Consider the following 26,331-nt stretch of genomic DNA (forward strand, 5'->3'; position numbering starts at 1 on the left):
AACTGCACATGGGGACAAAGATCGTACTTTTTGGAGAAATGTCCTCTGGTCTGATGAAACAAAAATAGAACGTTTGGCCATAATGACCATCATTATGTTTGGAGGAAAAAGGGGGAGGCTTGCAAGCCAAAGAACACCATCCCAACCGTGAAGTACGGGGGTGGCAGCATCATGTTGTGGGGGTGCTTTGCTGCAGGAGGGACTGGTGCACTTCACAAAATAGATGACTTCATAAGGGCAGGAAAATTATGTGGATATATTGAAGCACCATCTCAAGACATCAGTCAAGAAGTTAAAGCTTGGTCGCAAATGGGTCTTCCAAATGGACAATGACCCCAACCATACTTCCAAAGTTTTGGCAAAATGGCTTAAGGACAACAAAGTCAAGGTATTGGAGTGGCCATCACAAAGCCCAGACCTCAAACCTATAGAAAATGTGTGGGCAGAACTGAAAAAGCGTATGCGAGGAAGGAGGCCTACAAACCTGACTCAGTTACACCAGCTCTGTCAGGAGGAATGGGCCAAAATTCACCCAACTTATTGTGGGAAGCTTGTGGAAGGCTACCAGAAAGGTTTCACCCAAGTTAAACAATTTAAAGGCAATGCTATTAAATACTAATTGAGTGTATGTAAACGTCAGACCCACTGGGAATGTGATGAAAGAAATAAAAGCTGAAATAAATCATTCTCTCTACTATTATTCTGACAATTCACATTCTTAAAATAAAGTGGTGATCCTAACTGACCTAAGACAGGGAATTTTTACTAGGATTAAATGTCAGGAATTGTGAAAAACTGAGTTTAAATGTATTTGGCTAAGGTGTATGTAAACTTCCGACTTTAACTGTATAATAATAAACCAATATTCAGAATTCCTGAAATCTCAGCGTCAGCAGTGGACAGTATTATTAGCTTCTTCAGGAGCTCAAGAACAAAATATGTATTTGGTCTAGACACTGTATTCCTGAAGAGACACAAATATTCTCTGATTGCCCCTATTGTACATCTAGTTAATCTGTCCATCAAATACGGGTTCTTCCCCAATGCTTGGAAGTCTGCTGCTGTGATACCTGTTTTAAAATTTGGTGACCCAACACTGGTGGAAAATTACCGACCTATAAGCATTCTTCCAGTGCTATCAAAAGTAGCTGAAAAATGGGTGGCTGATCATCTGACTGATCACCTCATTCAGGGCTACTCCATACATCAAATGCTATTTGGATTCAGAACTAACTATTCTACCGAAACAGCCAATTGTTATTTTCTGGAGTGCATTAAATCTAAACTGGACATAGGTAGTGAAGTCGGTGCAGTCTTTTTGAATCTTAAAAATGCCTTTGATACTGTGAACCATGAGGTCCTCCTATCCAAACTATCCTTCCTTAATGTGTCCACTGAAGTTATTAGTTGGATGTATTCCTATCTGACAAACAGAAGTCAAAGGGTTCATTTCGGGGACACTCAGTCAGACTCTCTTTACTATAACATTGGGGTCCCACAAGGGTCAATATTAGCCCTCTCCTTCTGTTTACCATTTATATAAATGATCTCCCATTTGCTTTCCCACAAGTTAACTTGCAGAAATATGCAGACGATACAGTTCTCTATGTACACTCAAAAAATAGACAGTTGGTTGTGAACATGTTAACTGAAGCTATGGTACATGTTTCTAAATGGATGACTAATTCTTGCCTGCATTTAAATATCGACAAGACTGTTTGTATGCACTTCTCTAAGAAATTCATTGATTCTTCCCAACGAGCTGTTCTTGTTAATGGGGAGAATCTGAAAGTTGTGTCTAACTTCAGGTATCTTGGTGTCATTTTGGACTCCAACTTGACATTTAAGAAACATGTGAAGGTGGTGGTTAACACGGTTAAGTTAGATTATCCAACTTTAGGTTTATAAGACCTTTCCCTCCTCTGGAGGCCGCCAAACTACATATTCATACTATGATCTTATCACATTTGAGATATTGCCTCACATGCTGGTCACAAGCAGGAACTACTATTCTGAAACCAACTGAATCCCTCTACAAACAAACACTTAAGATTTATGATAACAAAACAAACAGTTACCACCATTGTCATATAATTTACAAACATAATATATTTAGTCTGGATAGCTTTAAGCAGTATGTAGATGCAAGCCTTGTCTTTAAGATCCTGCATGGTCTTACCCCTCCACCCCTATGCCGGCATATAATGCTCAAGGAAAGCACCTCCAGGATAACAAGGGCAGTAACTAGAGGGGTTTACGTTGTCCCTTTTCGACACAGTAAAATCGGTCAATCGGCCTTCTCTGTTAGAGCTACAATATACTGGAATGCAATGCCCATGGACTTGAGAAGCTGCACTGATTATTGTACTTTTAAATTTGAATTGAAAAATGGCTCAAATCTATCCAAACCTGTACACATGAGTTATCTGTGGTTCCTCGTATGTAAGACGACAGTTGATGATGGTATTGTTGTTGTTAGAATGATTTATTACTGGATGTAATGTATTGTATTGTTTCGGTGAGTATTTATATTGTGGTTGTGTAATTGTCCTTAGCTGCCCTGGGACTATGGGTGCAAATGAGCTTTTGGCTAACCCTGGCACATTTACATGGATGTTGCATTATTGTAATATTGATGTTGATTAATGTGTGTTGTCCCCTATAAATAAAGAAAAAATAAATGTGGGGAATTGTCAGTGGAGTTCTAAAATAATTATGTAATTTCAGTTGTTATTTTGTTATGTAATTAAAAATGTTTTGAACTCTTAAATCTCAACACGAGGTAGAGACAATAGTCACCTCCTGGACAATCACTGGTACGGCTGATTAGCTGTCCTAAGTAAAGTATCTAGAAAAACGAATTTAAGTGGGACCAGTGGAACCAGCTATCATCACTCCAATGGGAACCATCGACACCTTCTTCAAAGAGGCAGCTTCAGGAGCGAATGGAAAGTAGAATAAACTACGTAGTTCTGTTCAGGACTACATGACAAGTTACCGGATACAGGACGACGGCAGAGAACAACAGTAGAAGACGAGTGGGGACCCCTTTTGGACATTCAGAGCCTTGCAAGCGTGCCACGGAAAGGCCCAACACCCTTTCTAAGAAGGCCTGTTTCTGACAGCAATACTTGGCGAACCAAGTTTCATGATTTCTTAATCCAAACGGGTGGCAGTTTGTGTGCAAAGTATATGATTACTGGGAGAGTAGTTTCTAAAGTGTCTCTTTCTCTCACTCTCTCTCCCTCCCTCTCCATCTCTGTGTCAGTCCTCTAGGGATCTGTTTCTAATGTATTAAGTGTGTATGTTTACCCTGTGTTATCATTTAGTTAGCTAGTAAATAAATAATTAAACCCATTTGTGTAGTATTGAATCATAAATAAGGCTGGGGTTTTTGCAGATGCAGGAGGTTACGACTGTTCAGAATGATGATATGATACAAGATTATGATTAATGAGTTGACTGTTTATGGATGTAATAGGTAAAGACCTTTAGAGTTTAATTCGCCCCAAATTCCTAATGAGTTAATTGTTACATAATTAATTTAATTGGGTAGCAATTAAACATAGTTAGTTGATTAGATAAATAACAGTCACTAGATTAATGAAAGTAAAGTCACGACAATCAGCTGGCTTCATTTTTATGGATAGATACAAATACATGTAAATTGAAAAAAAGGTCAAACGAAACGAAGAGTTAGTTTGCAGTCTTTCTAGCTTCAGTTTGAAGTGATTGTGTTAGCTGTGCTGTTGGCTAGCTCCTCTGAACAACAGTGTCCTGATGAGAGAACCCATTTTCTATGCCTCATTAGCTAATTGTTATGGATGAATCCAAATAAATGTCACCATAAAACAGCTTAAACAAATTCAAATGCAGCTACTCTGTTGTTATTCTGGCAGCACTGTTTGATGTGACTGTAAGTTAGCCATAGTTGGCTAGCTAGCAAGCAAGCGATAAGAACGTTGCCAGCCAGTATGGCAATGGAACATTTAGAACGAATGATTGGGTCGCGTCCATAGATACAGAACAAAAAGACGAATGACCAGCCGGTTTGGATAGCAACCCCAGATTTTTGTCAGGACTATATCTTGTGGAAGGATGTAATAATATGAATACATTTGTCAAAATAACATTTTTAATGAAAATATGTCAAGCATTATTTGAATATTTATTTTTTTATTTTACCTTTATTTAACTAGGCAAGTCAGTTAAGAACAAATTCTTATTTTCAATGACGGCCTATGAACAGTGGGTTAACTGCCTTGCTCAGGGGCAGAACGACAGATTTGTACCTTGTCAGCTTGTTGGTTGTATAAAAGTGATAATGCCCTCAAAGCCGGTGTTTGGAGGATATACTGGCACGGTTTGCCGGCCCTCGGCTACGTCTAGAGCCTAACAACACTCATGCCAATATATCCTCCAAACACCGGATTCTCAGGCATTATCACTTAAGTGTAAGTTGACTATGCAAACAATTTGGAATTTCCAACGCATTAATGAAAAACAAGAAGTGACAGTGTCAATCTTTCCTCAACTCTCAGCCAAAAAAGACTGGAATGCATAGTATTAATATTAACACTGATTACGATGAAGAGCAAGATGTGCCGCTCTGTTCTGGGCCAGCTGAAGCTTAACCAGGTCTTTCTTTGCAGCACTTGGCCATATGACTGGACAATAATCAAGATAAAATCATATTAGAGCCTGCAGGACTTGCATTGTGGAGTGTGGTGTCAGAAAAGCAGAGCATCTCTTTATTACGGAGAGACCTCTCCCCATCTTTACAACCATTGATGCAACAGGAAACGGGATTCGTCGGGCTAGGCGATGTTTATCCACTCCTCAATTGTCCAGTGTTGGTGACCTCGTGTCCACTGGAGCCACTTCTTCCTGTTTTTATCTGAAGGAGTGGAACCCAGTGTGGTTGTCTGCTGCAATAGCCCATACGTGACAAGGACCGACGAGTTGTGCGTTATTTGCCTGTTTGTGGCCCGCCTGTTAGCTTGCACGATTCTTTCAATTCTCCTTCGACAAGCTGTTTTCGCCCCACAGGACTGCTGATAACTGGATGTTTTTTGTTTGTCTCACCATTCTCAGTAAACCCTTGACACTGCCGTGCGTGAAAAGCCCAGGAGGCCGGCCGTTTCTGAGACGCTGGAACCGGCGCTGCTGGCACCTACTATCATACCACACTCAAAGTTGCTTAGGTCACTCGTTTTGCCCATTCTAACGTTCAATCGAAGAGTAACTGAATTGCTCGATGCCTGTCTGCCTGTTTTATATAGCAAGCCACGGCCATGTGACTCAATCTGTAGAAGCGAACCATTTTTGTGAAAAGGGTGGTGTACCTAATAAACTGTAAACATAAAGTAAACATATAAACAGCAACATTCACATGACAGATACAAATGCTTACAAGGTATATACAAAATAAATGTAAGTCACAACAATCAATTTCATTAAAAAGCTGTGCTATACAAGACAAATGTAAGTCACACAAATCAATTTTCACTTAAAAGCCGTACTGTTTGTAACGCTCTTGGTTTCAATAGGTAAAGACCTGAGTATTAGCCTTGATGGCAGTACTGGCTATTCAGTCGATGTGTAAGATCCAAAATCATTTATTTACCCCTCTTACGTGTGCGCTCTTTGTAAATGTTTCGGAGAGCTTTTTTCTTTCTCCCTCCAAGCTTACCACTGACCTGAACAACTCTCTCCTGGGTATTCTAACTTGCCCATGTGAGGGAGACAAACCAGGCAACTACACTAAAGGTTAAGACAGGTTCAATAAAACATCTGTAAAAGGACTGTAAAACAGATGAATTGACATTCAGACTTCTAAGTTTACGTACGAAGTACAGTCTGGACTGACATGTAGAGTGTAAATAAGACAGGAGAGATGACTGAGCCCTGTGGTGATCCATTTGAGATGGTTTCCTTGTGCTGCACTCACCATTGAATCTCACCCAGCGTGGTCTATTTGACAAAATAAGATCAAATCCACAGAATGAGGTTTGGACTTAGGTTCATATTCAAAAGTTTCTGACCTATTAGATGTGGCTGTATTGTGTTAAAAGCACTGGAAAAGTCTACGAATACCATCCGGGCATAGGACTGAGGCTTCTCAAGATGGGACTGAACACAGTGTAGTAAGCACACAAGACTATCGTCCCCTCCTCTCTGTTGCTTGTAAGCGAATTGAAGAGGGTCTACAATGTCTCAAATTTTGTTTTGTATGTGGGAGAGAACCAGGTGCTCAAAACTTTTCATTATGACAGGTGTTAATGCAACAGGGTGGGAATCGTTGAGGACAGGTTGATTATTGTAGACACAAGCAGCTTGTTAATTCTTTAGAGTCTAAGATGTTGAGGGAGGGACGATGCTAAGCTGACATACGGAAAGGTTTTAAGATGGTCATACTAGGGATCATTTAGCTATTTGATTTTGAATTTTAGGACCCCTTTAGGTATAACAAAAAAATATACAAAAATGATGTAACGGTTGTCGTTGGAAGTTGAAGGAGTGGACCAAAGCGCAGCGTGGTAAGTGTTCATGATTTTTATTATTCAATGAAACACTCGATCAAAAATAACAGTAAACGAAAAGCGCACAGTTCTGTCAGGTACAGAATACAAAACAACTACCCACAAACACAGGTGAGAAAAGGCTGCCTAAGTATGATTCCCAATCAGAGACAACGATAGACAGCTGCCTCTGATTGGGAACCCTATTCGGCCAAAACAAAGAAATAGATAACATAGAATGCCCACCCCTCATCACACCCTGACCTAACCAAATAGAGAAATAAAATGTCTCTCTAAGGTCAGGGCGTGACAGTACCCCCCCCCCCCCCAAAGGTGCGGACTCCCGGCCGCAAACCTGAACCTATAGGGGAGGGTCCAGGTGGGCATCTACCCTTGGTGGTGGCTCCAGTTCGGGGCATAGCCCCCGCTCCGCCCGCTGATCTCTCTGCTTTTGTGTCACCGGACCGTGGATCGTCGCCGGAGGAAACGGACCGTGGATCACCGCCGGAGGCTCCGAACTGGGAACCCCTGTTGGAGACTCCGGACTGCAGGCCGTCTCAGGAGGTTCTGGGCTGCAGGCCGTCTCAGGTGGTTCCGGGCTGCAGGCCGTCTCAGGTGGTTCCGGACTGGGAACTGTCGCCGGAAGCTCTGGACTGGGAACTGTCGCCAGAAGCTCTGGAACGGAAAGGCGCACTGGAGGCCTGATGCGTGGGGCAGGCACAGGTGGCGCCAGACTGGTAACACGCACATCAGGGCGAGTGCGGAGAGCAGGAACAGGACACACCGGACTGGGCAGGCGCACTGGAGGCCTAGTGCGTGGAGCCGGGACAGGTGGCACCAGACTGGTGACACGCACTTCAGGGCGAGTGCGAGGAGCAGGCACAGGACGTACTGGGCTGTGGAGGCGCACTGGAGACCTGGTGCGTAGAACCGGTGCAGGATATACTGGACCGTGAAGGCGCACTGGAGGTCTGGAGCGTAGAGCTGGCACAACCCGTCCTGGCTGAATGCTCACTTTAGCCCGGCACGTGCGGGGTGCAGGCACAGGATGCACTGGGCTGTGAAGGCGCACTGGCGACACAGTGCATAGAGCTGGTGCAGGATATCCTGGACCGTGAAGGCGCACTGGAGGTCTGGAGCGTAGAGCCGGCACAATACGTCCTGGCTGAATGCTCACTTTAGCCCGGCAAATGCGGGGAGCCGCACGAGTGCACCGGCAACGAGCGCACCGGGCTGTGAATGCGCACTGGAGATACAGTGCGCATCACCGCGTAACACGGTGCCCGACTGGTCACATGCTCCCCACGGTAAGCTGGCTCAGGTCTCAACCCTGACTCTGCCAATCTCCCAGTGTGCCCCCCCTGAAAATTTTGGGGGGGGCTGCCTCTCGTGCTTTCGTCATTGCCGTGCTAGTTCCTCGTATCGTCGCCGTTCTGCTCTCGCTGCTTCAATCTCCTCCTTCGAACGGCGATACTCCCCGGCCTGCCTCCAGGGTCCTTTCCTGTCCAGGATTTCCTCCCAGGTCCATTGGTCCTAAGTACGCAGCTTGGTCCTTTGGTGGTGGGTAGTTCTGTAATGGTTGTCGTCGGAAGTTGAAGGAGTGGACCAAAGTGCAGCGTGGTAAGTGTTCATGATTTTTATTATTCAATGAAACAGTCGAACAAAAATAACAATAAACGAAAAGCGCACAGTTCTGTCAGGTACAGAATGCAAAACAGAAAACAACTACCCACAAACACAGGTGGGAAAAGGCTGCCTAAGTATGATTCCCAATCAGAGACAACTGATTGGGAACCCTACTCGGCCAAAACAAAGAAATAGATAACATAGAATGCCCACCCCTCATCACACCCTGACCTAACCAAATAGAGAAATAAAACGGCTCTCTAAGGTCAGGGCGTGACAAATGATTTGATAAAATATAATATTATAATCTAGGAGACACAATTTTCCACCACCATTTTCTGATTTTAGGACAATTTTGGATGTTGCACACAGTTGGCTAAACACGGTGTGCATCATCCCAAGTTGTCCAAAAATCCCCAAAAAGTGAATCCACGTCTCTAATTAAAAATCTCTTGTAACTTCAGTAGGCTACTGCTACAGTATCCTATGCTTCGGAGGGGAGGGGCAGGTAGCCTAAACACACTGGCAAAGATTTTCAGCTGGCAGGCAGAGAGACACTATAATAAGTTTCTGAGTGACAGATGGAGAGCTTTGCATTGGCACTTCGTTGTGTTTTGTGTGTGTGTGGTGTGGGATATTCCTAATGTTTGGTATACTCATTTGTTTTTTATTTATTTTTCAATTCCATAATCATAACACACAGCAAGTTAATACACACACTGCCTATTGAGTAAACAAATATGAGATGAATTAATTACTGCACTAAGTCTGGGTCAACTGATGCCCATGGGGAAACAATGCATCCAAAGCCATTTTAGAGAACGTTAACATTGTACACTCAATGTACCATGTATTCTCATAACAATATTATCTGTTGAATATGCTGTAGGTTAGTGGACATAGGCCTACTGGTACAATGCACATGAGGGGGTACTTCAGGGGTACTCCGGGCAGAGCAAAATTAATTTGGGGGTACAGTAACCGAAAAAAGTTGGGAATCACTGCTGTAGGTCAACTTTCATTCAAAAATCGTTTAATTCAAATAACATGTCATTGCAAAAACATTTGCATTAAAAGGACACATTTAATTTTCTGCAAACCAAATAATAAAACCTCAGTACAAAAATGCATAATGAAAAGCTCATTGTGTGAGGCAGTCCCCAACTTGAAGCAGCTACTGGCCTACTTATGTGTAGGAAGAGCATTCAACGAGCATAACCTCATGAGGGTACACTTTAGCCTTTGATTGTGGCCTCCTGTAATTTTATATTATCAAGATTCACACAAAATGTAAACTAGACATTTTGACTGGAGGGCTACTCCAGACTGCAACTATTATATGTACAGTAGATCTACATCAGCAGGCTATGCACCATGTACATAATAGGGTGGTGACACAGGAGGTTGGTGGCACCTTAATTGGGGAGGACAGGGGCAATGGCTGGAACGACTGTAAGAAATGATATCAAACACATGGTTTCCATGTGTTTGATACCATTCCATGAACTCCATTCCAGCCACTGTTAGGTGTGGTCCTCCCCTCAGCAGCCTCATGTGGGGGTGATAAACTTATGTTTGTGTAGGTTAAACCGGAATACAATAAACAGAAAGCATCTGCATACGCTGACAGATCTCAGATCCCGCGTTGCGTGAGTGGGGAAAGTGAAAAGCGGGGTCTCGTGATGCGATCAAGGGGCGGGCTGACTGAGGGGATTCGATTATCTGGCCCGGGATATCTCGGTGAAGGCATGAGCCAGGTGGCCCATTCAAAGCATACGGCGGCAAAGTCTGCTCAAAACAAAAGTAGCCTAGGCTAGATTAAGCATGTGGTGTAATCAAATTAAATTGTATTGGTCGCATACACATATTTAAAATGTGTGTGTGATGGGATGTATAGACATTATGGACAGTATGTGGATAGAATATTTAGTATATCTGTAGGATATAATAGTATATAAACAGCAATAGTTGAATAGGATGGCATTGACAAGAATACAGTATATACAAATGAAATTAATAAAACAGTATGTAAACATTATTAAAATGACCAGTGTTCCATTATTAAAGTGACCAGTGATTCCATGTCTACAGTATATACAGTTGAAGTCGGAAGTTTACATCACCTTAGCATCACCTGTTGCTTCAATATATCCACATAATTTTCCTGCCTCATGATGCCATCTATTTTGTGAAGTGCACCAGTCCCTCCTGCAGCAAAGCACCCCCACAGCATGATGCTGCCAACCAAGTGCTTCACGGTTGGGATGGTGTTCTTCAGCTTGTAAGCTTCCCCCTTTTTTCTCCAAACATAACGATGGTCAATATTGCCAAACAGTTCTATTTTTGTTTAATCAGACCAGAGGACATTTCTCCAAAAACTACAATCTTTGTCCCCATGTGCAGCTGGCTTTCATATGGCGGTTTTGGAGCAGTGGCTTCTTCCTTGCTGAGCGGCCTTTCAGGTTATGTCGATATAGGACTCGTTTTACTGTGGATATAGATACTTTTGTACCTGTTTCCTCCAGCTACTTCACAAGGTCCTTTGCTGTTGTTCTGGGATTGGTTTGCACTTTTCGCATACCAAAGTACGTTCATCTCTAGGAGACAGAACATGTCTCCTTCCTGAGTGGTATGACGGCTGCGTGGTCCCATGGTGTTTATACTTGCGTACTATTGTTTGTACAGATGAATGTGGTACCTTCAGGCGTTTGGAAATTGCTCCCAAGGATGAAGCAGACTTGTGGAGGTCTGCACATTTTTTTCTGAGGTCTTGGCTGATTTCTTTTGATTTTCCCATGTTGTCGTACCAGGCAGTGATACAGCCCGACAGGATGCTCTCAATTTTGCATCTGTAAAAGTTTGTGAGGGTCTTAGGGGCCAAGCCAAATTTCTTCAGCCTGCTGAGTTTGAAGAGATGCTCTAGTGCCGTCTACACCACACTGTCTGTGTAGGTGGACCATTTGAGATTGTCAGTGATGTGTACGCTGAGGAACTTTAAGCTTTTCATCTTCTCCACTGCGGCCCCATTGGTGTGGATGGGGGTTTGCTCCCTCTGTCTTCTGAAGTCCACGATCAGCTCCTTCGTTTTGTTGACGTTGCGGGAGAGATTAACTTCCTGGCACCACTCTGCCAATGCAAAAGTGATCGCTTTAGATAAAAACGCTTTATCTGCCTTACCAATCAAAACTACTTAGAAAATGCTAACATAAATTTGGTGGAAAATAAATGTTGCATGTTTCTGGAAGATGCACCATGCTGTCTTGTTGACAACATGACTGAGCAGCACATTACTGTTGGATTTGAGAAGGGCGCTCCTTCTTCACCCGTTCATGTCACGGGCCATAGACCGGTGCACCGTGGTTCAGGTTAATAGAACTCCCTCTGAGTCGGTCTCGAGGAGCTAGTCTGAGCGTATTTCTACTTGTTGTTTTGAAACCGTTAAACACCGACCGGAGGCATTGAGTAGAAGATGGCGGATGTTGAAGGCGATGAAATTAAGTCGGCTCTCCCTTCGGCTTCCCGTAATGGACCCGCTGCAGGTTCGGTAGTCGGTATCGGAGTCCAAAATGCTACCCAAGTGACGTCAGGTCCACGAATGGTTAGAATTGTAAAGTCGGAATCAGGATATGGATTCAACGTTCGTGGACAAGTTAGCGAAGGAGGACAACTGCGAAGCATCAATGGGGAATTGTACGCACCTCTTCAGCATGTCAGTGCTGTTTTGCCTGGAGGGGCAGCGGACCGAGCTGGCATATCAAAGGGTGACAGGATTCTGGAGGTGTAAGTCAGCTTTCTTTACCCATAATAGCGGCCGTTAGCTAGCTAGCTAGCTACCTCTGGGGAGGACTGATGCCGCGTTCAAAACAACTGTGAACTCAAATCTCCGACTGGGAAAGTCGGAAAAAAGGAGCTCCGACTGGGAAAAATGTATTTGAACGGTCATCCAACTCGGGAATCCGCATCATGCGCGCTTTCAAACAACTGAGAACTCGGAAAAAACGAGTTCAAATCATGACGTCAGTGGTTTTCAGATCGGGAATTCGGAGCTATAGAAAGAGGCCCTAGTTCTCGAGTTGTATGACCTTTCAAATCGAATTTCTTCCAATTTCCCAGTTGGTTTGAACACATGGAAGTCGGAGAGTTCCAAGTTGTTTTGAACGTTGCAATAACTAGGTATTTAGCAAAGTGGCTAACGTTAGCTAGCAAGTTGCTAGCTAGTTAACCTCACTGCAGTAATTGGCTGAAACGTTATCTGTAGCTCGCTAGTACACTTTAGCTAGCTAGCACCCATGCTAATTAGCTAGCAAGCATTTCAATAAACAAATCCAGACCGACAATCATTGCACAAATTTGTGAGTAGTGTGTATTCAAGTCATCGCACCACCAAAACAAACAATATGATCTTTGCTAGCTAATTTGGTAGAGTACGTTTGCGCAGTCAGTGAGTGATTTTTAACACTGTGCTCATGAGTGTAGAATGTCAGAGTTGTCATTGGTTTCTTTCTAACTTTTTAATCATTTTTTGAAATGGGAGATTATAAAGATTGCCCTATCTCCCAGTCTATCGTCCTCATGACTGACAGGATAAGGACAGTGAGTAGGTCAGTTATTGGCACTCAACCAACTGTAGACAGACAGTTCACCAACTCAACTGTGTGTGAAATGGGTTTTGTACTCAGTCTGACAGTCTACCATAGTGGGGGGGGGATGTTATGTAGCCTGGTTATGTAGCCAGTCAATCATGCTTTGAAGTGTTTGTTTGCCACATTTCTGAGTGTTTGTGTGCAAGTCGGTGTGTCTGGGTGGAGTTGATACAGGCAAAGCTGGACCCTCGTTTTGAAAACATTTTGGGGCAAGGCCAGCACCTCAACCTTCCTAAAAAAAAGTTGCAAAGGAAATGGTCTTCCTACACTACATTACTCAGTTTATGTAATTGCAGAAGCAGTACAGTCTGTTCAGACAACAGATTTTTCTTTTGAGTATTAGTTTGCCTTACTCTTGAGGAACAAGAAAATGGAAACGATACCAAACTTTTCTCGGTCAATGAGGAACATGGTAGACAACTTGCTGAGGCATCAAAATGGTATTTCTACTTCCAAATGGCACCCTATTCCCTATGTAGTGCACTATGTAAGGAATAGGGTGATATTGGGACGTAAACCTTTGCCTTCCTAACGGTATATCGTATGATAAGTAGTGTTCATGTGACACATTAATCAGCCACTGCTGCTTCCCCAGCAATTGGAAATAATCTTGGTGTGTAGTCAAGTTATTCCCCCAGTGCCTACACCTCTAGCTCACATCAGTGGATCAGGCTTGAAGGCTAGTTTGTTTGTTTACGCATGCACACTTGCTGTTTTACTAGGTGGCTTTAGGCTGTTGTCAATTCCTACTTATTGATTGAGAGAAACCTAAAAGTTCTGCAACATTTTATTTGGCGATTTAAATTATTTAGATTCACCCTTGTCAATGAGTGAAAAATGATAATGTAGTAGCCAGAGGTTGGCCAACTCTCTTGGTACTGTCCCTGTTTTATTTTGACTTTATTCCCATTCAATTCACCTACCTTCACGTTTCTGTATATGGTATTCATGAGATTAATTTGGCAGATGCTACAGAGAACTATTTTTCTGATTCATAGAAGGATCACGGCTACATCAAAGCTGTGATGTGGAGAGGGGTTAGCCTACATCTCCCTCTATCCTTTTTTGTTGTTTGTTTCCCATTCTTTGTCCCTCTGACTAAGCTTGAGGAAAGTTCCCAATACAGACTCGTTTTCAGCCGGCTACATTTTCCACTTCATATTAAATAGGGTACTTTTTATTTAAAAGTTTCAATTTGCTAGTCCGTCGAGCCCTCTCCTGCTAGAATGAACGACATACGTCTTATAGCGATCTATTGGTAGGATAGGCGCCTGTCAGTCACAAAGTGAGTGATGACAGGGAAACACAGCAGAGAGGAAGAGGTGAAGCATTTCTATGTGCATATTCTGGACCTAAGCTTGTCTCCTGCCTTCCCGCCTTTGGGACAACGACTCCCATTGTTAGGGCGGAGACTTGAGCATATCATTTATATACAGATCTCTAGAAGCAGTCGAATTTCTTTACACGGAGGGGAGAGAGCATGATGCTTGTGAATTTGCATGTCCCATGCAATGTAATTGGTAACGATGAGTCAAAATCCACAACTTAGCTACGCAGCGTCGTGGAGCATAGTAGGCTATTTACTGTGGTCTAACAACTGAACAGCAAGTGTTGACTAGTTTATAAAAGGTGAACTGACTGAATAAAGTCGATCTCCTATATCCTTTTGCCATTCATGAATCATGCAATGTTGTTATGTCCATGGTATCATATCGGGACTAGTATACCAAAGGATTTCTTAAGTTTTGAATTGATAACGATGGTGAATCATCATTGCAGGAATGATGGGTCGAGGAGTGCATAGTTGAGAGGTACCCGGCTCTACGTATTTTAGTGATTTGTGACCCAACGACACTGCCCCGGTTAGAATGGGAATAAAGCAGCCCAAGAGTTGACACATATGCAAACTTTATTTAAACACACAGATAAAGATGAACATGGGGATGGTAGTGGTTCTGAAATAGACAGAAACAGATGTAATGAATACACCAGGGCACAGATGCATATGCAACCTGCAGAGTATTACACAGTAAACGCAGAGGGGAAACATGCAATAGTAGTAACTAACTATGAAGAACAATATACAAATGTCACACAACTCACTTTGGGCACGCACACCATTCCACAAGTCCAGATATGAATGAGTCCAGCTGTTGTTGTGCAGGACAGAGATGAGCTTGCTGTTCTCTGACTGCTTGAAGTATTGTGTGACCTGCAGAGTCAAGACGATGGGCAGCTATCCAGCCCCTAGTAACCTCCCTAGCAACCTATCGAGGCACAGGTCACACACATCAGAGTTTGAGAGGCACGTTTATGGTACTCCCTAGATTCTCAGGCTCTGGTCGTGGGGAATGGGAAGTGGAGTGTGCAGCTCAGGGTTGTGAGGTGCTGATAAGTAACCAGCAGGGAATTCATAACAGCCACCCCTAAATATGAGCAGCGTACAAAATAAGTAATTCCATGCTCGAATGTCAGTCTAGAGCCTATTGGTCCCAAGGTAGGTCCAGCCCCCCCATCAGAGGTAGGCAAGGAGCAGCGGCGGTTCCCCAACTGAGGCAGGAAAGTCCCCCTGTGCAGGAACCAGAGCAGACCCCAACGGTAAACTCGAGGCCAGATCAGGCGGCAGTGCTGGTGAGCCCAGGGCAGATGGTGGATCAGCTCAGACACCAGAAGCAGGAATAGGTAGTGCCCCTGGGACAGGACACGGGGGGGTGAAGTCTGAGTGGTCGACCCCAGTGAGGTCTGGTGTGTCCCCCACCGTCACATCTGGGGTTGAGTCCAGAGGCAGCAGGACTGGACCTGGATCAGGTGTTGCACGCTGGGCAGGTGCATCCTGGACATACCGAATAGGACCAGGGCTATGGCTGGGTTAGGTGAAGCTGTTCTGTCAGTAACTGGTGACAGTGGTGTGGCTGGGTCTCCCCATGGGCCCAGGTCAGGGCTGGAACGGTCATCGGAGGTAGCAGCAGACAGGTCCGGTGCTTCTGCAGGATTCCATAGTGCAGGGACAGGCGGTGAGGAATAGGGTCCGGTCAGCAATAGGTTTACTACCGCGTGGCGATGCTGGCCAAGCCAGAGAGAGGGTTCCCCCAGACTTCGCCGTGCTGCCAAAGAGGCAGCATAGTAAAGTCACAGTCGTAGCCGGTAATGTTGCTGGGGTTGGAGAAGCGGCGTCATACTGCTGAACTCCATACGACTATTCCAAGTCTTCCCCTGTTGGAGAGGGCTCCCCTGACCGGAGGAAGCCTGGGATCTGGTCTGGTCAGAGAGTTTGAGAAGCAGGTTTAGGGTACTCCCTAGACACTCAGGCTATGGTCCTAGGGAATAAGGAGCGGAGTGTGCTGATAAGCCCGGCCCGTGCGCGTCTAATACTTTGTGTAGCTGTTAGCGAGGATGCTAATGAAAAGACTTCTGGTAGATGGAAAGGTTTCCCAAAAAAACTTCTCAATTAAATGTTAACTACAAAGTAGCCTATGCTTATCTGTCAGAATGATATCATGATCATTTATCAATCCAGTGGGTATTCGTTTTGCAAACACTATCATATGTGCACTACAAAAACACAGCTGAACAGCCTCTTGCTAGGTGTGCACTTTAATTAAAGGGTAACTACACCTAAAAGTCAACATTTCTCAGTTTTAAGCGTTGTTGTGGACGTGTGATTTTTTATTTTTTTTTATTTATTTTTTAAGAGCAAAAACCTGTGAAAAGCGGAAACCTAGAAAAACAAAACCTTACATTTTTCGAGATAATGTGGGATATTTCATTTGTCTAAAATACATAATTTGAAGAACAAACATTGTGACAATTTCATATCTTGCGGTAAAACTTTAATCTCAAGGAGATGTTAAAGGTTTAATGTTCTCTTACATAGAAAATAGTCCTGATCTTATAGGCCAGGGGTGTCAAAGGTTACTAAAATGAATAAGTAATGATGGAAACAGTGTGTGGCAGGCAGGCGCTCCCCTGCCCTCCCTCCCTCAACCCCCTTGGTACTCAGAGGCAGATTAGCCGAGACACCTGATGCTGCTGCCATCGGGCCTCAGCATCGTGAGTTAAGGAGGGAGGCATGTCACCATATGGTAAACTTGTAGGGCGGCAGGTAGCGCGCTAGTCCAGTAACCGAAAGGTCACTGGTTAGAATACTCGAGCCGACGTGGTGAAAAATGTGTCTGTGCCCTTGAGCAAGGCACTTAACCCTAATTTGCTCCAGGGGCGCTGTACTACTATTGCTGACCCTGTAAAACAAAATATTTTCACTGCACTTATCCGGTGTGTGACAACAAAACATGCAGTGCATTCGGAAAGTATTCAGACCCCTTGGCTTTTTCCACATTTTGTTACGTTACAGCCTTATTCTAAATTGGATTTAAACAAAAATCCACTCATTAGTCTCCACACTACCCCATAACGACAGCATAAACAGGTTCAGAGATTATTGCTAATATATAATAAAAAAATGAAATATCACATTTACATAAGCATTCAGACCTTTTACTCAGTACTTTGTTGAAGCACTTTGGGCAGCGTTTACAGCCACGAGTCTTCTGGAGTATGACGCTACAAGCTTAGCACACCTGTATTTGGAGTTTCTCCATTCTCTCAGATCCTCTCAAACTCTGTCCGGTTGGATGTGGAGCGTTGCTGCACAGCTATTTTCAGGTCTTTCCAGAGATGTTTGATCGGGTTCAAGTCCGGGCTCTGGCTGGGCCACTCAAGGACATTGAGACTTGTCCCGAAGCCACTCCTGCGTTGTCATGGCTGTGTGCTTAGAGTCGTTGTCCTGTTGGAAGGTGAACCTTCGCCCCAGTCTGAGGTCCTGAGCGCTCTGGATTAGGTTTTCATCATGGATTTCTGTGTACATTACTCTGTTCATCTTTCCCTCGATCTTACTAGTCTCCCAGTCCCTGCTGCTGAAAAATATCCCCACAGTATGAGGCTGCCACCACCATGTTTCACCGTCGGGATGGTATTGGGGACCTTCAATGCTGCAGACATTTTTTGGTACCCTTCCCTAGATCTGTGCCTCGACACAATCCTTTCTCGGAGCTCTACAGACAATTCCTTCAACCTCATGGCTTGGTTTTTGCCCTGACATGAGCAGTCAACTGTGGGACCTTATATAGACAGGTGTGTGCCTTTCCAAATCATGTCCAATCAATTGAATTTACTACAGGTGGACTCCAATCAAGTTGTAGAAACATCTCAAGGATGATCAATGGGAACAGGATGTACCTGAGCTCAATTTTTAAGCATACTTATGTAAAATAAAAATAAAACAGAAATACCTTAAATGTGCAAACAATTTAAACGTTCTGCTTTGTCATTATGGAGTATTGTGTGTAGATTGATGAGGAAAAGCATGTATTTGATCAATTTTAAAATAAGGCTGTAATGTAACAATGTGGAAAAAGTGAAGGGGTCTGAATACTTTCCGAATGCACTGTCTATATACAGTACCAGTCAAAAGTTTGGACACATCTACTCATTCAAGGGTTTTTAGTTTATTTTCCTACATTGTAGAATAATAGTGAAGACATCAAAACTATTAAATTGTGTTAAAGAAATCCAAATATATTTAGGATTCTTCAAAGTAGCCACCCTTTGCCTTGATGACAGCTTTGCACACTCTTGGTATTCTTTCAACCAGCTTCACCTGGAATGCTTCTCCAACAGTCTTGAAGGAGTTCCCACACATGCTGAGCACTTGTTGGCTGCTTTTCCTTCACTCTGTGGTCCAACTCATCCCAAACCAATTGGGTTGAGGTCAGGTGATTATGGAGGCCAAGTAACAGACACATCTCAACATCAACTTGAGATGGTTTTGGATCAGTTGGACCGCGGAGCGAAGGTAAAGCAGCCAACAAGTGCTCATCATGTGTGAGAACTCCTTCAAGACTATTCAAAAAGCATTCCAGGTGAAGCTGGTTGAGAGAATGCAAGAGTGTGCAAAGCTGTCAAGGCAAAGGGTGGCTACTTAGAAGTTTCTCATATAAAATGTACACTGCTCAAAAAAATAAAGGGAACACTTAAACAACACAATGTAACTCCAAGTCAATCACACTTCTGTGAAATCAAACTGTCCACTTAGGAAGCAACACTGATTGACAATAAATTTCACATGCTGTTGTGCAAATGGAATAGACAACAGGTGGAAATTATAGGCAATTAGCAAGACACCCCCAATAAAGGAGTGGTTCTGCAAGTGGGGACCACAGACCACTTCTCAGTTCCTATGCTTCCTGGCTGATGTTTTTGTCACTTTTGAATGCTGGCGGTGCTTTCACTCTAGTGGTAGCATGAGACGTAGTCTACAACCCACACAAGTAGCTCAGGTAGTGCAGCTCATCCAGGATGGCACATCAATGCGAGCTGTGGCAAGAAGGTTTGCTGTGTCTGTCAGCGTAGTGTCCAGAGCATGGAGGCGCTACCAGGAGACAGGCCAGTACATCAGGAGACGTGGAGGAGGCCGTAGGAGGGCAACAACCCAGCAGCAGGACCGCTACCTCCGCCTTTGTGCAAGGAGGAGCAGGAGAAGCACTGCCAGAGCCCTGCAAAATGACCTCCAGCAGGCCACAAATGTGCATGTGTCTGCTCAAACGGTCAGAAACAGACTCCATGAGGGTGGTATGAGGGCCCGACGTCCACAGGTGGGGGTTGTGCTTACAGCCCAACACCGTGCAGGACGTTTGGCATTTGCCAGAGAACACCAAGATTGGCAAGATTGGGGTGGCATTTCTTTGGGGGGCCGCACAGCCCTCCATGTGCTTGCCAGAGGTAGCCTGACTGCCATTAGGTACCGAGATGCGTTCCTCAGACCCCTTGTGAGACCTTATGCTGGTGCGGTTGGCCCTGGGTTCCTCCTAATGCAAGACAATGCTAGACCTCATGTGGCTGGAGTGTGTCAGCAGTTCCTGCAAGAGGAAGGCATTGATGCTATGGACTGGCCCGCCCGTTCCCCAGACCTGAATCCAATTGAGCACATCTGGGACATCATGTCTCGCTCCATCCACCAACGCCACGTTGCACCACAGACTGTCCAGGAGTTGGTGGATGCTTTAGTCCAGGTCTGGGAGGAGATCCCTCAGGAGACCATCCGCCACCTCATCAGGAGCATGCCCAGGCATTGTAGGGAGGGCATACAGGCATGTGGAGGCCACACACACTACTGAGCCTAATTTTGACTTGTTTTAAGGACATTACATCAAAGTTGGATCAGCCTGTAGTGTGGTTTTCCACTTTAATTTTGAGTGTGACTCCAAATCCAGACCTCCATGGGTTGATAAATTGGATTTCCATTGATTATTTTTGCGTGATTTTTGTTGTCAGCACATTCAACTATGTAAAGAAAAAAGTATTTAATAAGATTATTTCTTTCATTCAGATCTAGGATGTGTTGTTTAAGTGTTCCCTTTATTTTTTTGAGCAGTATATTTTGATTTAACGCTTTTCTTTTTGGTTACTACATGATTCCATATGTGTTATTTCATAGTTTTGATGTCTTCACTATTATTTTACAATGTAGAAAATTGTAAAAATAAAGAAAAAACATTTAATGAGTAGGTGTCCAAACTTTTGTGTGATTTTTGTATTTATTTTAATTGTATTTTTTGTAGCGATAGGGAGTCGATAGCGAGAGACTCACCACTCAACCAACATTGGAAATAGATGTATATCAGTTGTAAAAGTTTAGCCGGTTACAGAGCTATACCAAGGAGCGTTGTTACTAGTCACTCACTAGACAGAATAAGGCAAACGTGTATAATTTCGGAGAAGGTGTTGGAGGATAGGTCTAACCAAACACTACCACCATTAACGGGCATAACATGAGCACCGACTGATCCCGTCCCACCATCTCTCACTCTGCGTCCCACAGTAATGGTGTGAGCGTGGAGGGGGCCACCCACAAGCAGGTGGTGGATCTGATCCGGGCTGGGGAGAGGGAGCTGGTGCTTTCTGTGCTGTCTGTGCCGCCCCAGGAGGCAGATGGTCTTGAGGCCGGGGATGAGAGCGCCGCCCAGCTCAGCTATGACTACAGCGACAAGCAGGCCGTGCCCATTTCCATCCCCACCTTCAAGCACGTGGAGCAGCACGCCGAGAGGTTTGTGGTGAGTAAAAAATACATCGTTTGTAGTGAGGTTTCTGGCTGGCCTTGTTTACTAGAGAATGACAAAACTTTTCTAAAAGCCCAATGTGTCTTTCGCAGTGCAGAGTTCGGCCATGCCAAAATGTGTAGGCCTTTGTCAGTAATCACGTATAGAATGCGACCTACACTGAGTATACAAAACATTAGGAACACCTTCCTAATATTAAGTTGCACCCCCCCTTTTGCCCCCAGAACCTCCTCAATTTGTCGGGGAATGGACTCTACAATGTGTCGAAAGCATTCCACAGGAATGTTGACTCCAATGCTTCCCATAGTTGTCAAGTTGGCTGGATGTCCTTTGGGTGGTGGATCATTCTTGACAGACATGGGAGACTGTTAAGTGTGAAACCCAGCAGCGTTGCAGTTCTTGACACAAACCAGTGCGCCTGTCACCTACCATACCCTGTTCAAATACACTGACATTTTTGGTCTTTCCCCTTCACCGTCTGAATGGCAAACACACAATCCATGTATCTGTTGTCTCAAGGCTTAAAAATCCATATTTTAACCTCTCCTCCGCTTTATCTACACTGATTTAAAGTGGATTTAACAAATGATCATTAGCTTTCGTCTGGATTCACCTGGTCAGTCTATGTCATGGAAAGAGCAGGTGTTCTTTGTTTTGTTTACAGGGAGTACCAGCACCAGATCAATGTGCAGGGGTATAAGGTATTTGAGGTAGATATGTACATGAAGGCAGGGTAAAGTTACTAGGCATCAGGATGGATAAGTGTAAAATAAAGAACAGAGTAGCAGCAGCAAACGGTGTGGTGAATGTGTGTGGGAGTGTCAATTCATACCCCTTATTCCACATTTTGTTGTGTTACAGCATGAATTAAATTTTTTTTAAATATATGTATTTTCTCACCCATCTACACACAATACCCTAGAATGCCAAAGCTAAAACGTGTTTTTAGAAATGTTTGCTAATTTATTGAAAATTAAATATAGAATGATCTAATTCACACCCCTGAGTGTTAGAATCACGTTTGGCAACGAATACAGCCGTGAGTGTTTCTGGGTAAGTCTCTAAGAGATTGTACAATATTTGCACAATATTCTTAAAACAATTATTCAAGCTCTGTCAAGTTGGTTGTTGATCATTGTTAGACTGCCATTTTCAAGTCTTGCCATATATTTTCAATCCAATTTAAGTCAAAACTAACTAGGCCACTCGGGAAAATGCAATGTTGTCTTGGTAAGCAACTCCAGTGTATATTTGGCCTTGTGTTTTAGGTTATTGTCCTACTGAAAGGTGAATTTGTCTCCCAGTGTCTGTTGGAAAACAGACTGATACAGGTTTTCCTCTAAGATTTTGCCTGTGCTTAGTTCTATTGTTTCTTTTTATCCCCCCCCAAAATCCCTAGTCCTTGCCAATGACAAGCATACCCACAACATGATGCAGCCACCACCATGCTTAGAAATATGAAGAGTGGTACTCTGATGTTCGTTTTGCCCCAAAAATAACGCTTTGTATTCAGGACATAAAGTTCATTTCTTTGCAGTTTTACTTCAGTGCCTTATTGCAAACAGGATGCATGTTTTGGATAATTTTTATTGTACAGGGTGTCATTTTTTTATTCCGTCATTTAGGTTAGTATTGTGGAGTGACTACAATGTTGTTGATCCATCCTCCGTTTTCTCCTATCACAGCCATTGTTTTAAAGTCACCAATTCTTGAGCCGTATCCTTTCTGGCAACTGAGTTAGGAAGGACGCCTGTATCTTTGTAGTAACTGGTGTATTGATAACTTCACCATGCTCAAAGGGATATATATATATTTTTACCCATCTACCAATAGGTGCCCTTTGCGAGGCATTGGAAAACCTCCCTGGTCTTTGTTGTTGAATCTGTGTTTTGAAATGCACGCCTCGACTGAGGGACCTTACAATTATCTGTATGTGTGGGGTACAGAGATGAGGTATTCATTGAAAATCATGTTAACCACTATTATTGAACATGGAATGAGGCCCCCAAAAAATAATGGGGGGGGGGGGCAGCCATGCTCTCTTCATGACTGCAGGTTCCTGTGGACTAAGGCTGTTACGGTAACAGTATTACCGCCACACCAGCGGTCATGAGTCAAATTCCACGTGACTGTTTAATCACGGTAACTAGGCTTCTCCAAAACTGGGCTCTGATGCTGCTGATGGTCATTAGTAGCCTACCAAACTTTCTAACTGCCAGTCGCTTATGTAGCCTAGCCCATAGTCTTATATGTTTTGATAAGGTGCGTATCACAACTAAAGTAGCCAATTAACTCAAAACGTAGCTTATAGGACTAGGACCCCTGGAACACATTAGAGAGCCTAGTGAAACATGTTCTTATAAGCCCAGTCATTACGCAATCGCAATAGTGGAAAGTAAAGATACCTTAGTAGAAAAGGACTCAAGTGAATGTCACCCAGTAAAATACTACTTGAGTAAAAGTACATGTAATTACTCAAATATACTTAAGTATCAAAAGTAAATATTATTTCATATTCCTTATATTAAGCAAACCAGATGGCACAGTTGGCTTTTTATTTATTTGTAAAAAATAAAAAATGCAGATGGCTAAACCACACTCCAACACCATTTACGAACAAAGCATTTATATTTAGTGAGTCCACCAGATCAGAGGCAGTAAGGATGACCAGGTAGGTTCTCTTGATAAGTGTGTGAATAAGTGCTAAGCATTCGAAATATAACGAGCTGTTAGGGAAAATGTATAGAGTAAAAAGTAGTAAAGTAAAAGTTGTTGAATGTGAAGTACAGACCCACCCCCCCCCCACCCCCCCAAAAAACTCATTAGCACTTTAGTCATTTTTCTTAAGTACACCATTTGTGTAATTGCGTGTGAAATCAGAGTTTTGACTGTCCACTATTTAAGAGGATCCCAGCTTTCTTATGCTGCTATATTTATTGCTCAATTCTTAAAATTAAGCACATTCATCCACTTTACAAAGGCACCACGTGAGTTTCAAGTTTGGGTAAGCTAATTTTCACCATAAAAATTCACCTTTTTTATATGAAAGAAGAATATAAACGCTACATGCAACAATTTCAAAGGCAGTAATGTAACAAAATGTGGAAAATGTCAAGGGGTTTGAGTACTTTCCGAAATGCACTGTGTATGTACAGTGGATTCGAAAAGTATTCAGAACCCTTGACTTTTTCCACATTTTGTTACCTTACAGCCTTATTCTAAATGGATTAAAATGTTTTTTCCCCCTCATCAGTCTACACATTACCCCATAATTACAAAGCATAAACCGGTTTTTAGAAATTGTTGCTAATTGTTTAAAAATAATTAATAATATCACATTTGCATAAGTATTTAGACCCTTTACTCAGTACTTTGTTGAAGCACCTTTGACAGTGATTACAGCCTCAAGTCTTCTTGGGTATGACGCTACAAGCTTGGCACAGCTGTATTTGGGGAGTTTCTCCCAGTCTTCGCTGCAGATTCTTTCAAGCTCTGTCAGGTTGGGTGGGGAGCTTGGCTCTGGCTGGGCCACTCAAGGACATTCAGAGACTTGTCCCTGAAGCCTCTCCTGTGTTGTCTTGGCTGTGTGCTTAGGCCATTGTCCTGTTGGAAGGTGAACCTTCGCCCCAGTCTGAGGTTGTGAGCGCTCTGGAGCAAGTTTTCATCAAAGATCTCTCTCTGTACTTTGCTCCGTTCATCTTTCACTCGATCCTGACTAGTCTCTCAGCCCCTGCCTCTGAAAAACATCCCCACAGCATGATGCTGCCATCACCATGCTTCACCGTAGAGATGGTGCCAGGTTTCCTCCAGACGTGACACTTGGCATTCAGGCCAAAGTGTTCAATCTTGGTTTCATCAGACCAGAGAATCTTGTTTCTATATGGCCAGAGTACTTTAGGATCCTTTTAGCAATCTTCAAGTGGGCTGTCATGTGTCTTTTACTGAGGTGTGGCTTCCTTCTGGCCACTACCATAACCATAAAGGCCGGATTTGGATGAGTGCTGCAGAGTTGGTTGTCCTTCTGGAAGATTCTCCCATCTCCACAGAGGAACTCTAGAGCTGTATCAGTGACCATCAGGGTCTTGGTCATCTCCCTGACCAAGGCCCTTCTCCCCCGATAGCTCAGTTTGGCCGAACAGCCAGCTCTAGGAAGAGTCTTGGTGGTTCCAAACCTGTTCCATTTAAGAATGGAGGCCACTGTTCTTGGGGACCTTCAATGCTGCAGAATTATTTTGGTACCCTTCCCCAGATCTGTGCCTCGACACAATCCTGTCTCAAAGCTCTACAGACAATTCCTTAGACCTCATGGCTTTGTTTTTGCGCTGACATGCACTGTCAACTGTGGGGCCTTATCTAGACAGGTGTGTGTTCCTTTCCAAATCATGTCCAATCAATTGAATTTACCACAGGTGGACTCCAAGTTGTATAGACATTTCTCAATGGTGATCAATGGAAACAGGATCCACCTGAGTTCAATTTAGAGCCCCATAGCAAGACTGTTGGAAAAGCATTCCAGGTGAAGCTGGTTGAGTGAATGCCAAGAGTGCAGTACCAGTCAAATGTTTGGACACCTACTCATTCAAGTGTTTTTTTCTTTCTTTGAATATGTTTTACATTGTAAAACAATAGTGAATACATAAAAACAATGGAATAATTAACACATATGGAATCATGTAGTAACCAAAAAAGTGTTAAACAAATTTAAAAAATGTAATTTTTTTTGGATTCTTCAAAGTAGCCACCCTTTGCCTGGATGACAGCTTTGCACACTTGGCATTCTCTCAACCAGCTTCATGAGGTAGTCACCTGGAATACTTTTCCAACAGTCTTGAAGGAGTTCCCACATATGCTGAGCACTTGTTGGCTGCTTTTCCTTCACTCTGGTGTCCAACTCATCCCAAACCATCTCAATTGGTTTGAGGTCGGGTGATTGTGGAGGCCAGGTCATCTGATGCAGCCACTCCATCGCTCTACTTCTTGGTCAAATAGCCCTTAAACATCCTGGAGGTGTGTTGGGTCATTGTCCTGTTGAAAAACAAAGGATAGTCCCACTAAACACAAACCATAAAGGATGGCGTATCGCTGCAGAATGCTGTGGTAGCCATGCTGGTTAAGTGTGCCATGAATTCTAAATAAATCACTGACAGTGTCACCAGCAAAGCACCCCCACACCATCACTCTTCTTTCATGCTTCACGGTGGGAACCACACATGCAGAGATCATCTGTTCACCTACTCTGCGTCTCAAAAAGACACGGCGGTTGGAACCAAAAATCTCAAATTTAGACTCATCAGACCAAAGGACAGATTTCCACCGGTCTAATGTCCATTGCTCATGTTTCTTGGACCAAGCAAGTCTCTTCTTATTGGTGTCTTTTTAGTAGTGGTTTCTTTGCAGCAATTCGACCATGAAGGCCTGATTTGACGC

General features: G+C 43.5%; 1 protein-coding gene across 2 annotated transcripts in view; it reads left to right on the forward strand.

Annotated features, from left to right (window-relative positions):
• The first annotated feature begins 11,518 nt into the window (after positions 1-11,518).
• The window catches only part of snx27a (sorting nexin 27a), a 47,325-nt gene continuing 32,512 nt past the window's right edge, over positions 11,519-26,331 (forward strand). Inside the window, exons 1-2 of one of the 2 annotated variants that reach the window (XM_014142098.2) lie at positions 11,519-11,927; positions 20,667-20,898. In XM_014142098.2, coding sequence (XP_013997573.1) covers positions 11,617-11,927; positions 20,667-20,898 — 543 coding nt within the window. In that variant the 5' untranslated portion in view covers positions 11,519-11,616. The remainder of the gene's footprint in view (positions 11,928-20,666; positions 20,899-26,331) is intronic. The other variant, XM_014142099.2, reaches the window with a different exon arrangement.

Source organism: Salmo salar, chromosome ssa14, assembly GCF_905237065.1.
Source record: "Salmo salar chromosome ssa14, Ssal_v3.1, whole genome shotgun sequence".
NCBI lineage: Eukaryota > Metazoa > Chordata > Actinopteri > Salmoniformes > Salmonidae > Salmo > Salmo salar.